The sequence below is a fragment of the Canis lupus genome, chromosome 16 (assembly GCF_003254725.2).
Source record: "Canis lupus dingo isolate Sandy chromosome 16, ASM325472v2, whole genome shotgun sequence".
Taxonomy (NCBI): Eukaryota; Metazoa; Chordata; class Mammalia; order Carnivora; family Canidae; genus Canis; species Canis lupus.
The window spans coordinates 21,334,463-21,348,879 of record NC_064258.1 but is presented as its reverse complement, the minus strand read 5'-3'; the positions used below and the strand labels follow the sequence as shown (position 1 = coordinate 21,348,879).

The 14,417-nt window shown below is 47.5% G+C and overlaps 1 protein-coding gene across 4 annotated transcripts in view; it reads left to right on the top strand.

Moving 5' to 3' along the window:
* Positions 1-14,417, top strand: part of PTPRN2 (protein tyrosine phosphatase receptor type N2) — a 725,828-nt gene that overhangs the window by 266,250 nt on the left and 445,161 nt on the right. For all 4 annotated transcript variants that reach the window (XM_049095287.1, XM_049095286.1, XM_025449397.3 and 1 more), the window contains one exon: positions 5,658-5,811. In XM_049095287.1, coding sequence (XP_048951244.1) covers positions 5,658-5,811 — 154 coding nt within the window. The remainder of the gene's footprint in view (positions 1-5,657; positions 5,812-14,417) is intronic.

Here is a 14,417-nt window from a genome sequence, read left to right as displayed (position 1 = left end):
AGTAGGGCTCCCCAAGTCCCTCCCCTTCCTCAGGGGGTCTGGGATGTAAATTGGAGGTCAGGAGATTCTCAGTGTGTTGGGGGATTAAGTCGGGGCAGGGACTCCCCAGCAGCTGAGGGCCTCTCTCCTCTTCTTGTGCCTCTGCTGGAGGTGGTGGTCAAGGGGGCTCTTACTCCATGGAGGCCATGTAGACCATAGGGTCTACCACTCAGGTGCTGTGGTCAAATTCATTGTCGTACCAGGAAAGGAGCTTGACAAAGTGATATTGAGAGCAGTGCCAGCCCTGGCATTATAGGCCCATTGACATGTTGGGGGATGGGGACACAGAAGGCTAGGCCAGTGAGCTTCCCATTCAGCTCAGGGATGACTGTGCCCACAGCCTTGGTGGTGCCAGAAGAAGCAGGGATGATGTTCTAGGCAGCTCCACGGCCATCACGCCACAGCTTCCCGAAGGGGCTGTCCACAGTCTTCTGGGTGACAGTGATGGCATGGATCAATGGCCAAGAGTCCCCCCCCAATGCCAAAGTTGTCATGGATGACTTTGGCTAGAGTGGCCAAGCAGTTGGTGGTGCAGGAGGCATCGCTAACAGTCTTGAGGGAGTTGTCGTACTTCTCATGAATCATGCCCATTGCAAACATGGCGGCTTCAGTAAAAGAGGTAGAGACGATGACCCTTTCAGCTCCACCCTTCAAGTGAGTCCCAGCCTTCTCCATGATGGTGAAGACCCCAGTGGACTCCACAGTGTACTCAGTACCAGCATTACCCCATTTGATGTTGGGGGGATCTCACTCCTGGAAGAGGCTCTGACGTCAGGCACATGGAGGTTGCCGCACTGCAGCTTTATCGGCACGAGCCATGCCCACAGTCACTTCGGAAGCCTGCCTTGGCTGCCATTAATGCCTTTGGTCTTGGAGTCCGTTTTTCTAAAATTAGTGCTGCATTCCTGTTTTCTCTCTTTTTATTTGCTGCTTCGTTGATCTGGCTGCCCTTTAAAAGTCCACCCTTTGCATTCTTCCATTTTTCCATGCAGCCTTCCTGGGAAAGGCAGGTGGCAGTTCCTCCTGCCCCCGGGGGCCCTGGCATCTCTCCTCTGGGGGGCGGGATGAATGTGCCTCTCTTGTCTTCAGGGTTTGCATTCAATTCGTGACCATCACTGTTTGGGTTTGCAGATATTTTTAGAGCACAGGTTGAGTCATTATTGGCAAAGAAGTCACTGCTGTCTATCACCCTGTGTGCATGGCTGCCTTCTGCCCCCCTGGCATCCCCGCCGGTGCTGCTTCCGGCACAGAGCCCCAGTACCTGGCCCAAGCCTTTCACCAGGTTGACATTTGGTCGATATTTGCTGAATCAGTGAAGAAAGGAGAGAATGAATGAAAACTACTGGTGACTTTGAATTATTTATGGGTAACTCCGCCACCCATGAGCCCTTCCTTGCTTTTTTCACTGCACAGGGCAAACGCATTCCGCTTACACTCTGCAGAGCATTCTGGATAGGTGTCTGCAGTTGGCCAGAAACACACTCAGCATGTTTCCTACCAGACAGCTGACCTTTAGAGGAGTGAGCTTGCTCGGATAAGGCTAGAACCATCTTCTGAATGCCCAGCCCTACTCAAGCTGACAGCAAGTGAAAGCCAGGGAGTGGGCCCAGAGGTAATTAAGGAACTGAGGGGAGGCGTTGGGAGTCATGAGAACATAGGAAGGAAGCTAGCCCTCTGCTGACACTCCCATGGGCAGGAGGCCAGTGTGTATGTAGCTCCGGCGAGCTCCCACGGGGCTGTTGTTAACCACAGTTATCATGACTGAGAGAGGAGTGACGACCAGGTTCACCATGTGCTCTCTGTGAAGATTTTGTTCCTGGTTTGGGTTTTTTTCCTTCAACAAATTGGGTGACAGCTGAAAGCCTCTCTATTATTTGGAGCCAGAGGCCGGTGCCTGCAAGTGCAAGAGGGTAGTGAAGTCCTACACGTAAAATATTTTTACTTTTCTTGAAGTGGAAAATATGTACTTATGAAGTTTTGATCGACTTCAAGCTGAATGACAGAAGAGAGCCCCATTTGTAAGTTAACTGCTCCAGGGTTGACAACGGTGTGCTCATCAGTGTTGCATCTCACAGGGTCGTAAGCAAACCTACCAGCAACAGTCACCACAGGAAGATGAACAAGACAAGTTAGAGGCACGTTTATGAGGTTAGCAACTCATCCTGGGGGAAGACAAACTACCGGAGAAGTGAACTGACCTGTTAAAATTACCCTGACCCACAGAACATGGGATCCATCCAGGCAGTGATGGCCCAAGAAATGCTAGCCATGCTTTGAGATCAAAGACCTGTGACGTCCTTATTGGCACACCTGTGAGGTCTGATTACGTGTAACTTAAAAGGCATGGGAAATAAAAATAGGACAACTTTATCTGATTGAGATAATTAAATGCAAATAAGAGGATTTTCTGTGAGTCCCAGCTTTTTTTTTTTTTAAGATTTTATTTGTTTATTCATGAGACACACAGAAAGAGGCAGAGACACAGGCAGAGGGACAGGATCCCTGTGGGGAACCGGATGCGGGACTTGACCCTGGGATCACGCCCTGACCTGAAGGCAGATGCTCAATCGCTGAGCCCCCCAGGCATCCCTGTAAGTCCCAGCTTTTATGAAATATAGACAAATACCACACCTAACGTCAGTGATCCGTTCTTAGAAATCAGACTTCCTATGTGAACAAACTAGCTGGGATCCTGCTCTCCATTACTTTAAGTGGAAAATCTATAATAAGTCACACACCCACCTTAAGCCATATTTCCTGAAGTATGTCAGAATCACACCAAAGACCTAGATGTAAGGAGCAGACTGTCATGTTTATATAAACTACTCAAGACACTGTTTCCTGGTCCTTGAAGGTAGATACTGTTATTAGCACATTGAGCATTTTATTTGTGCTAACACAGCCTGCAAGACATCTACACAGACCAGATGCACAGGTGTGGATGCACAGATATGGACACACACATGGACACACACAGACACACACACGACCCTGAGTGGGACAAACCCCCTGCATTCTCAGGCTTCAAGCTGTGCCCCCACTTCTCCTGATTTGGGCTCTAAGGCCTACACCCTGTGCCTGGGGAACCAAGGCCCTCCTGTCTGCACATCAGAACACCTTGTTTCTAGGATCGTCATGAGACAGTTATCATAGGTGGTACACGTATAAATAAAAATGAAAATCAAATGATTACTTAAAAGTTAAATCTCTCCAAATGAAAAAAAAATCTCCACAGAAAGGACAGGAAGAAATGAAAAACACGGCAGGTGAGTCCATGCCCTTGTGTGCACTGATTTTCTAAAACTGCGTCTGGACGTTGGGTAAGCTGTGCTGCCTTCCTAGCAGCCTGGGGATATTTTTGTTCAACGTCAAGGCTACTTCTGGCAGATAATTAAAAACAATACAAATTTTAAAACCCGGTATTTACTTATGTGAAGGTCAAATGCATTTTAGTATGTGAAGAAACCCACCCACGTATATCGCTACGTAAATGTCAAAGCTGTAATTGCTTACAATTGTTTATTATTCAAAAATCAGCTGCCACATTGGGGAGCATGCACTACAGAGGGTACGTTTGAGGTTGTGTAGAGTTGCCATAGGAAATGTGCCCAGTTCTTTGTACACAAAGCAGACTTCTGGTTGTCAAAGATGCCTAACAGAGGCTGGGAGAATTATTTTCTATATTTTTAAGATTTTTTTTTAAGATTGTATTTATTCATGAGAGACACAGAGAGAGGCAGAGACACATGTGACAGAGGGAAAAGCAGGCTCCATGCAGGGAGCCCCGTGTGGGACTCGATCCCAGGACTCTGGGGTCACGCCCTGAGCCAAAGGCAGATGCTCAACCACTGAGACACTCAGGTGCCCCCCAAACTTACTTTCTTTAAAAAAGAAAGGAAATAAGACATTCTCCTTTCAGACCAGTCCATAATTCGATCGCCCCCACTACACCACAATTACCAGTTTTGTTATGCTGAACTCACTTTCACTGACAATAGTTTTTAGATTTCAGAGGACAAGTGTCATTTAATAGGTTAGTAAGGTGAAGTGCTGGTGTCTTGGGCTACCCCTGCGTGGACTTAGAGGTTAATGGCTGTATCTGTGTTCACTCATTCGGTCCATGTGAACTCACAGCGGCTGCTGAGTTAAGCTCTGCATAATTCTGGGCTTGGAGCAGAGAGCAAGAGCACGTGGAGGGACATGACCTTTCCCCTCAGGCAGCTTTCATTCTGGTTTAAGGACATATAGCAACAAAAAGCACACGTTAAATAAGGAAAGTGTTTCCAGCTGGTAATAAATGTGATCCAGACCGTGATTTCAGGGACGTACTAGACGGGGACCAGGACGTCGTGGAGGGTTGGCAAAGGCATGTGTGGGCCACAAAGGGCACGAATGGCCTGGGACGTAGGACGGGGTTGGACCTTTTCCCCATGAGTGATGGGACCTGGTGCACTTGCTGCAGAGGCTGCGGGGCTCCAGGCAGGGGTGTGACAGTAGCAGCACCTGCACCCTCTGCCACACGGCCACCCACGCATGGCCACATGTGACCCAGGGAGGCAGCAGTGCAGGCGGGAGCCAAGGGTAGATACGGGGCATGTTTCCAGGTCCCATGAAGGACGGTGTCCATGTGTGAGCACAGAAGGGAAAAGAGAAAGGGGAACAGTGCAGCCTGCAGCCCCAAGTCTGCTGCTTCCACAGCGCACATCTATTGCCTTTCAGTTCTGGAGGCAGAGGCTCTGCCCGGGCATCATAGCCTCAACACCTTCTCTGGGGCCAGGCCACGAATGTTTTCTTCCTGGTGCATTCTGTGGCTGGATGTCTCTCTCCCCGACATTACTCTGACCCTCACCCGGCCTCTTTTAATGCCCTGTGATCACATGGGGTCACTAGGTAGCCCAAGGTCTGGGAGCAGCACGTCCTGCCACCTGCTGGCCCTGAGCTGTGGCACCCCACTGTTGGCAGGGCTGGGAACGGTCTCTTGGGTTTGCTGTGTCGCAGCTGCAGACGCCCAGCCCTGTCCAGGGGTTTCCCTGCTCCGTTGTTGTGGCGCCCCTGGATGGCTGTGCATGTGGGGTGTTCCCCTGGGTGTTGGGCAGGACCCGGGAGCTCCATCCCAGGGCTCTCCTGCACCGCGACGCATGCCTCCATGGCTGGGGAAGGCCCACCTGCCCTGTGTGTCATGAGGTCAGTGGGGGTCAGCTGTCCGTTCTTCCTCGACCACACTCAGACCTCAAACCCCCTTCCGTGGAGATGTCCATGCCCACGGCTGCGCGAAGCCCTGCTCTCTGCTTCTCAGATTCCCGTTGCACTGACAGTGAGATGTCTGTCAGCTTGTGTCGTGTCCAGTGGGTCAGAGGGGCCACGTTGAGAATATGCTCCAGGCCTCACCTGCCTTTGGGGTCACTCAGGTCCCCACAGCAGCTCGGGGGGCGCATGACAGATCCAAGCCCATGGGCAGGGGGCACCAAGAGGGCAGGGACTGGCCCTCTAGCCACCAGGTGAGTGTCCTCACTCGGCCCCCACACCATCCGCATGCATTTCACGTGAAGCTGAGGCCCAGGCGGCTCATTATTGTGAGCAAACATATGACCAGTTTGTGGTTCTCTTTTGTTTTTCAGGACGTCAAAGAAGAGCGTGGATCAGGACAGGCGGTATGGCCTAGAGGACGACCGTGCTCTGGCCAAGGCCGTCCAACGCTACCTGCAGGCCCTGTCCCAGGCTATGGCTCTGAACATGCGCCCCAGGACAAAGCACGACCAACCACTGACTCAGGTGACTCTCATGGCTTATTCTGCAGTCTGGGGCATGTGCAGGTTCCTCTGGCATGCACGGGGTTTCTCTCCCATGTCCCAGGCTTTGGGTGGTACACGGAGGGCCTGGCACACACAGACATGTCCTGGACCCCTGTGAGTCACACACACATCAGGAGCCCAGCAGTGGCTGTTCCCCCACCCCCCAATCAACACTGGGCCAGCCAGTGGTCCAGGCCCCAGGGCGGAGGGGGGGGAGGCTCCTCAGGGTGTCCTCTTCGGGATGAGCCAGGGAGCTGTAGGAAGCTCACCACTAATCACAGACGTGAGCCCTGGAGACAGCAGAGAGGGTGTTTCCACCTTCACCACCTGGACTCGGGCAGCAGTGGACACAGCTCTGTGGGGGTGGCTGGCCGTCCCTGAGTGCCTTGAGCCGTGCTGGGTCACACTGCATGTCCATCCTGGGGACACCAACCGGGGCAGGCATCCCGTGTGGTGCGGAGTGGCTGGCGCCAGGTTCCTGGGTAGAAGTTCATTCTGTCCCAACACTGAAACTGCCCTTGAGCCATTTCAGGGTCTTCAAAAGATCATTTTGAAGAAACAGAATGACAACTCTCAGTTAGCTTCTAGGCTGGAAGACGACCGCCTGTGACACTGGGGTTGCCAGGTTTTGACTCACCTGGAAAGAGCAGGCACAGGGTGCTGGCGACCGTCAGAGCCCGCGGCCCTCCCGCATCCCAGGAGGGGGTTTGGGCAGCATGTTGAAGTCTAGAGTGACCGTGGGCATGTAGGGTATCTGCTGCAGTGTACACCTTCTGGTTTCAGTGTTGGCCACTGGGGGTTGACCTATTTTCCTTCCCGCAAGTGATGCTTGGTGGACGAAGGTCCCCTTCCTCTGAGGCTTCATCAGAAGGTGGTCGTGGCTCCGGAAAACATGGGAGAAGCAACATGGGTCCCTTCGTTGATGATTTTCCTGCCAAGAAGCCACAGAAATGATTGAAGCCCACCCGGGGCTGGGATTCTGGGTAGTGGCCACATAAGTTCCTCATAGAGGGCGCAGTGCCGATGAGGCCTCAGAGTTGCCTTCTTGTGGGAGTGTTTGCTGAGGGGGGATGTCCAAACCAGGTGCATGTTTTCCTGGGTGCTGCGAGCCTGTGGGGTGAGGTCAAGGTATTGTGGGCTGGGAGCTCCTCCTGAGTCACGTTTCTATGCTGGGTCATGGGAACGTGTTTGCCCAGCTTCCACCGTAATATCGAGGCCTTGGGTCCCCACAGGTGAGCTGCTGGCGAGAGAGAGAGTAGGAGAAGCCGGGAGGGCCCACTGTGCCTGGTGTGAGCCCCTGACAGCCTGGACCCTTGGCCAGCTTCCCAATGTGGACCTTAACGCTGAGTAAGCTGGGTCCACTTAACACTTTTTTAAAATGTTAAGATTTTTTATTAATTCACTGATACTTTCTATGAGCCAGATGCTCCACTGAAGGCTTGGGTGAAGGTTGGGATTGTTAGGACCTCTTCCTGGGGAAGTTGGCAATGGACGTGGTGGGTGCGATGCCAGACACCCTGGAGCAGATTCAGACCTGGATCCCACCCATGTGGTGTGGCCTCAGGGCTGCTGCTTGGCCTCTCTGCCCCAGGACCTGGCTTGCAAGTCAGGCTGTAACTATCCTATGGTCATTGTGAGGATTTAGCAAGATAGAACCTGTTGAGCTCACAGGGAAGGCCTCAGCTAATGGTCATCGTTACCTCTCATCATAAATGGTCTTCAGACCCACGGGGAAAGTGGTCAGGAGTCTAGGAAGCATAAGCTGCTCCGTGGTGGGGCCCCCATCTCCTGAGGAGAGCTGAGGACACGGTTGTGCCGACAAGGCCGCTTCCAGCTGCACCCTGGCACGCAGAACCCACAAGCTCTGCAGGTCTTGCTTGTTGACTCCACCGCACACTGGACCTCCAGTGTCCCCCCAGTCCTGAACATGGGTGACTCAAGTCCATACAAATGTAAAATCATCATTTTGTTGGCCCCGTTGCCCCTTGACATGTCTTCGTTGAAAGGGACATGGACCTTCGTGCTCAGCCCTGGCTTCTGCTGGGGTTCCTGGGCTGCTGCAATGAAGACATTGCTGCGTGTCCCTGTGTGTCAGACCTGGACGTGGCTGTGGCAGATGGAAGGGCAAGGAAGTCATTCATTAAAAGTTCCCGAGACCCAGAAGATTCAGAAGATGCTTGAATGATAGGAACCCGCTGAAATCTGCCTGTGGGATGGTTTACCATGTTCCCCTGACCTTCTCTTGGACCTTCTCTGCTGGCTCCAGGACAGCCACTCACCTCTGTGCCTTGGGACCCTGGTGAAGCCCCATCAGCTGTCCCCGTCCAGTGCAGCTGTCCCCGTGCAGTGAGAGCCTCAGTGTCCATTCTAAACCCAGCACCATGATCCTCTGTAATGTGGTCATCTACTCACTTAGCCTCACACTAGAATAGGAGAGTCCAGTTTAGAATAGAATTTGCTCCCTGGACGTGGAGGGGTGTGGGCAGCGCCTGGGTTCTCTGCCATCTTGTCTTGCTGTTGGCACCTGCTACGGGTGACCTGAGAGCATGACGTCGGGATCAGATAAACTGCACCAACTGTGGAGCCTTGGGAAGTGGGGCTTCTGAGACTCTGGCAAGGTCTGTGCCGCAAGTGTTGGGAGCAGCTGTGGCAATGCCATGGGAGGTGCCCAATGGGAGCTCCTGGGGGCTCCCAGGGTAGAACCAGGGCGTGACCTCCCAGGTAGTAAATAACTGCCAGCTCTGCCTAGTGGGTTCTGGTAGGCCTGGGCGTGTGTGTGAATCTGTAGCTTCCTTACACTGGCCAGTAGGATTTGCTGCGGTGTCTTTCCAGGCCTGGCTCATGTACACTGTGATTCCACCACTGAGTGTCTGGATGCATATCCTGGGATTGCTCCTGTTTTAGAAGAACGTGTGACTGGTGTCTTTGCATGGACCCTAATTCCTTTGAGAGCCTCTGACTAAGATGTGGGGAGGGCTGAGCTCTGAGGCTGTGGGGCCCTTGCCTCTGACTCTACCCGAGGGCCACTGGAGGCATAGGGAGGGGTGGTATCCATCCCTGCCTGTGCTCCATCTCAGGAGAGAGAAATGGGAGAAAGGGACTGGCGCTGGTCTTACCACACATTTCATCCATTTGACACGGCCAAGTTTGGCTTCCACAGTGCCCAAACACCCACCCAGTAGGATGGCCACACACCATGGTTTGTCTGGACACTTTTCCTCACAGATGTCCCCGGGTGAATCATGAATAAGTGGTTGTCCTACCACATGGCCATTTTAGCACCACAGTCACAAGGACTATTCAGAAAATGAGCACTTGGGGGAAAAAAGAAGAAGAAAAGAAAATGAGTACTTCGTGGCATTTTTGGCTTAGGCTTTTTTCTTCTATGTTGAGATAAGTGCTTTTCAGTATTAAAAAATGCATGAAAACTTAGAACTTATTATTTTCTCTGTCCAGTGTAATCTCTCTAATGAATAAAGCCTGGATAAAGTATGAGAAGTCCATAATCAGATGTTACCCATCTACACAAAAAAGCGCACTTTTTTTTTTTTTTTTTTTTTTGCCACAAAAGTATACCCAGTTAAGGCTTTGAGCAGTGTTTTCTGATTTCTGCCCTCTCAAGTGTTGAAAATCTTAGTTGGAAATTTCAGCTTTATACACTCAGGATCTTTCAAGGTGCAACCAATTTCCAATGAATTGTTTTATAAATAGTCTTTTCTTTCTGTGTTTCTTTTTTTCCTTTTTTAAGATTTTATTTATTTACTCATGAGAGACAGAGAGAGAGAGAGAGAGAGAGAGAGAGGGAGAGGCAGAGACCCAGGCAGAGGGAGAAGCAGGCTCCATGCAGGGAGCCCAACGCAGGACTCCAAGCCGAAGGTGGCGCCAAACTGCTGGGCCACCAGGGCTGCCCTCTTTGTGTGTCTTCAAAGATCTAACTCTAGCATAGAGAGAGAAACATTGTGAATTTATTACCTTCAGAGGCATTAATACTCTTTACTTCATAACAGAAGCAAAGGGAGTAGAACAGCAGTGCTGCTCTGTTTTCTCACTCAAGCAGCATCCTTGTTCCCTGGGTGTTGTTGGGGTGGAGGCAGCTCCTGTCTTTATGGACCACAGCAGCATTGGTTAAATGTCCTTGTAAGTCACTCTAGAGAACACAGTAAATTCTTAACTTACACTATGCTGTAGAGGAGATTAAATCCTAAAATCATTACTTGGAAACTGATTTATTTTGTAAACATTGTCTCAGCATTTTTCATGTTCAATAGGCTGTGCTTGGAGCTGGGATTAGAAAGATAAACCCTAGTCCTGCTGCTGGGACCTCACAAGTCCTCCCAGGTAAGGGAGACACGCAGGTACAGTTAAAGGTGGAGCAGCAAGGCAGTGCAGGGAATACTCAAAATAAAGAAGGCCTGTGAACCAGACGATGAGTGGGTCAGTGAGGGCTTCTTGGGATGGGCACTGGAGGAGCAACTAGAAGTCACTGGGTAGACTCAATGTGCAGAATGTCAGGAGACCCCCCAGTCCCACCTGAACAGCATGAACAGGCCAGGTGAGCGACCAATCCTAGCTTTTAGAAAACCTCTTGGATTGCTGATGATACAAAGAAACCCAAATGAACTGAATTCCAAAAACTAGTGAGGTCATTCTAGGGGAGAAGAGGCCCCACTACTTTTATATTGGCTGCAACAGCAGGAGGGGAACCAGCTGTAGGAGGGATGGGAAGAGCATGGCCCCAACTTTAAGGAACCACTGACAGTGCATGGAGACCGGCATGAGGGGCAGGAGCCCCAGGAGCAGCTGCACAGAACACTGGGTGTACAAGAAGACAGCATACTGCAGGGGGAGACTGAGAACACCAGACCCTCCTGAGCACTCTTCAGCAGCCCTCTGGAGGCTTGGGACAAGGCAGAGTAGTAGGATAAGTTGCACTGATGGGGAGTAGAAAGGTGGGGCCCACAGAGCAGTATTGGCTATAAATCAGAGATAGCTCCCATGGTCATAACAGTGGCAGCTGTCTGCAAAGCATAAAGCCATCCTCAGAGTCACACTAGGGCTGAGGTCCCAGTGCTGCTGAAGAAAAGGCCTGATCCCATCCTCAACATAACTATCACCAGTAGGTAACTGAATCTGACTCTGCAACAAAACCAACACCTATTTCAAGTACATCTCACATGAATTCAGCCCCACAATAGCAGACCAACAGGAGAAGGATCTGCCCTTTCCCAGGGATAGATATTACTTCCTTCATTCTCTATTATTCTTCATATAAAACCCAGCTTACAATCAAGAACAGGGAGATGCGTGAAGGGACAAGATGTGACTCCTGGTCAAGAGAGGAAAGAGGCAATAGAAGAATACCCAGATGTGACTCAGGTGTTGTAATGATTAGGAAACGATGCTTTAATAATGAAATATATTAAAGGATTGAGTGGGGAAAGTAAAAAAAAAAACCATAAATGAACAAATGGAAAACTGCAGCAGAGATAGAAACAATAAAAGAACACCAAATTGGGATGCCTGGATGGCTCAGTGGTTTAGTGCCTGCCTTTGGCCCAGGGCATGATCCTGGTGTCCTGGGATCGAGTCCCATATTGGGCTCCCTGCATGGAGCCTGCTTCTCCCTCTGCCTGTGTCTCTGCCTCTCTCTTTCTGTCTCATAAATAAATAAAATCTTAAAAAAAAAAAGAACACCAAATGGAAATGCTGGAATTGAAAGCAATAAGATCAGAAATAAAGAATTCATTTGATGAGTTTAGTAACAGACCAGACACAGTAGAGGAAAGAGTCTGTGAATTTCAAGTCAGATCAATAGGAATGATCGAAAATGAAACATAAGAAACATAAGAGGTCCCTGGGTGGCTCAGTCAGTCGAGCATCTGCCTTCAGCTCAGATCATGACCCTGGAGTCCTGGGATTAAGTCCCGCATCAGGCTCCCTCCTCCACAAGGAGCTTTCTTTTCTTCTCCCTCTCCCTCTGCCTGCTGCTCTGCCTACTTGTTCTCTCTCTCTCTCTCTCTCTGCCAGATAAGCAAATAAACAAATAATCCTAAAAAAAGTAAAAAAATGAAACAAAACATCCAAGATACATGGGGCAATATTAAATACTCTAACATGTGTAATTATAATCCCAGAAGGGAAAGAGAGAAAGAGATGGGATAGAAAACGTATTTGAAAAAATAATGCCTGGGATTTTCCCAAAATTGATAGAATATAGCAAAACATAGATGCAAGAAGCTTAATGAACCCCAAGGAGGGTAAACAGAAAACAAAATCTAAGGAAAACCAAAGTAAAGAGAAAATCCTAGGGGTATTTCAAAGGGAAGAAAAACATATTATATCTTGGAGAATAATTATAAGAATGAAGTCTTACTTCTCATTAGGAGACCAGAAAACAATAGAACATCTTTAAAGTATTGAAAGAAAAGAAAAAAGCTGTCAATTTAGAATTCTATGTTGTTCAGAACTATAGGTGAAACGGAAAATCTTTCTCTGGAAGACCCCTACTACAGAAATGCTAAAAGTATGCCTTGGCTTTAAGAAAAATGATGTCATAGAGAAGCCCATATCTAAAAAATAGAATGAAAATGACCAGAAATGGTAAATTTTCAAGTAAATATAAAAGATACAAATACATAAGATGTACAAAATTTTGATAAAGATTATTGGATATTTAAAAGAAAATAATAAAAATTATTGTGAGGTTTGGGCACCTGGGTGGCTCAATCGGTTAAATGTCTGCCTCCAGCTCAGGTCATAATCTTGGGGTCCTGGGGTCGAGCCCCACGGCAAGCTCCCTGCCCAACAGGGAGTCTGCTTCTCCCTCCCCTCTGCTTCTCCATGCTGCTCATGTGCTCTCTTGCTCTCACTCTCTCTCAAATGGATAAAATCTTTTAAAAAATTGTATTGTGGATTTTATAGCTTATGTGGAAGAAAAATATATGGGAACAGGAGCATAAGAGTGATTTGTGAGGTCCTCTAATATTATATGAAAGTACATTGTAATAAATTAAATATATACATTATAACTTACATAGCAAGCATCTTTAAAAATAAGCAAAAATAGTTATACCTAAAAGTCAATTCAGAGATAAAATGGAACGCTTTGTTTATCCATATGAAGAAAAGAAAGGAGGAAGTAAGAGAGAAATGAAGACCTTATGAGCTGAACATAAAACAAATATCAAGAAGGTAGACTTAAGTCCACCCATATTGATAATTTTTTTCCATATTGGTAATTTTATCATACAAATGGACTAAGCCCTCCAAATTAAAAGCAGAGAATTAATAAAAACAGAAAACAACTGTATTCTATTAAAGCTAAAGCACATATAATTAGAAAGACATATATAAGTTGAAAGTAAAAGATGGAAAATGTGTACAATAGAAACTCTAAGTATCAAAGTTGCTATGACTTAATTTTAATCAAAGAACACTTCAAGACAAGAGCGTAATCAGAGATAGAGCAGTTAAGAATGACTAAATGATCAATTCATTAAATGACATAAAAACCTTTTTATGAACCTAATGTCAGCACTTCAAATACATAAAACAAAAATATGAGAAAATCAAAAAGAAAATCAAACGACTATGCCCGTAGTCGTTTTTAGAGATTTTAACTCTCCTCTTTCAAGCACTTCCTTTTTCAAAAGATTTTTATTTTTATTTTTATTTATTCATGAGAGATAGAGAGAGAGAGGCAGAGACACAGGCAGAGGGAGAAGCAGGCTCCATGCAGGGAGCCCAATGTGGGACTCAATCCTGGGACTCCAGGATCACGCCCTGGACCGAAGACAAGTGCTTAACCACTGAGCCACCCAGGCGTCAAGAACTTCTTATACAAGTAGATAAATTAACATTAAGGATATAGAATATTTGAACAATACCATCAAGCAACTTAAACTAATTGATATTAATAAAATGTGTCTAAAAACTGCTAAATACACATTAATTTCAAGTATACACAGTATATTTCCCAATGTAGATCATGTCTGAGGCCATAAAATAAATCAATAAATACCAAAGGATTAAGATCATACAAAGAAAGATAAAGGAAAAGAAAACTTCAGATCATTATCCCTTAGAAATACAGAAGCAAGAATTCTAGGCAAATTTTAGCAAATCAAATCCAAAATTATATAAGAAAGGATAATACATGGTGGTACAGGGAAGTTGTATACATTTGAAAGTTATTCAGTATAACCACATTAACAAGAAAAGGAAAACTATACAATAGTTGTAAAAGATGCATTTGACAAAAGTCATCAATTTCATCAATTTCTGATGAAATGAAGAGGACTGAATACTTTCTACTTAAAATTGAGAATTAGACAAGGAGGACTGCTCTTGCCTCTTCTGTATTGGAGAGTTTAGCCAGTGCAATAAAGCAAGAAAAAGAAATAAAAAGCATCCAGATTACATGACCGTCTTTGCAGAAAATTTGGTGGAATCTACAAAACAACTAAAACTAATAAATGAGAATGGCAATGCCATAAAATGCAATGTAAATGTACAAAAATAATTGTATTTCTATATACTATCCATAAACAATTTGATACTAAAATTACAAGAAGCCATTTACAGTAG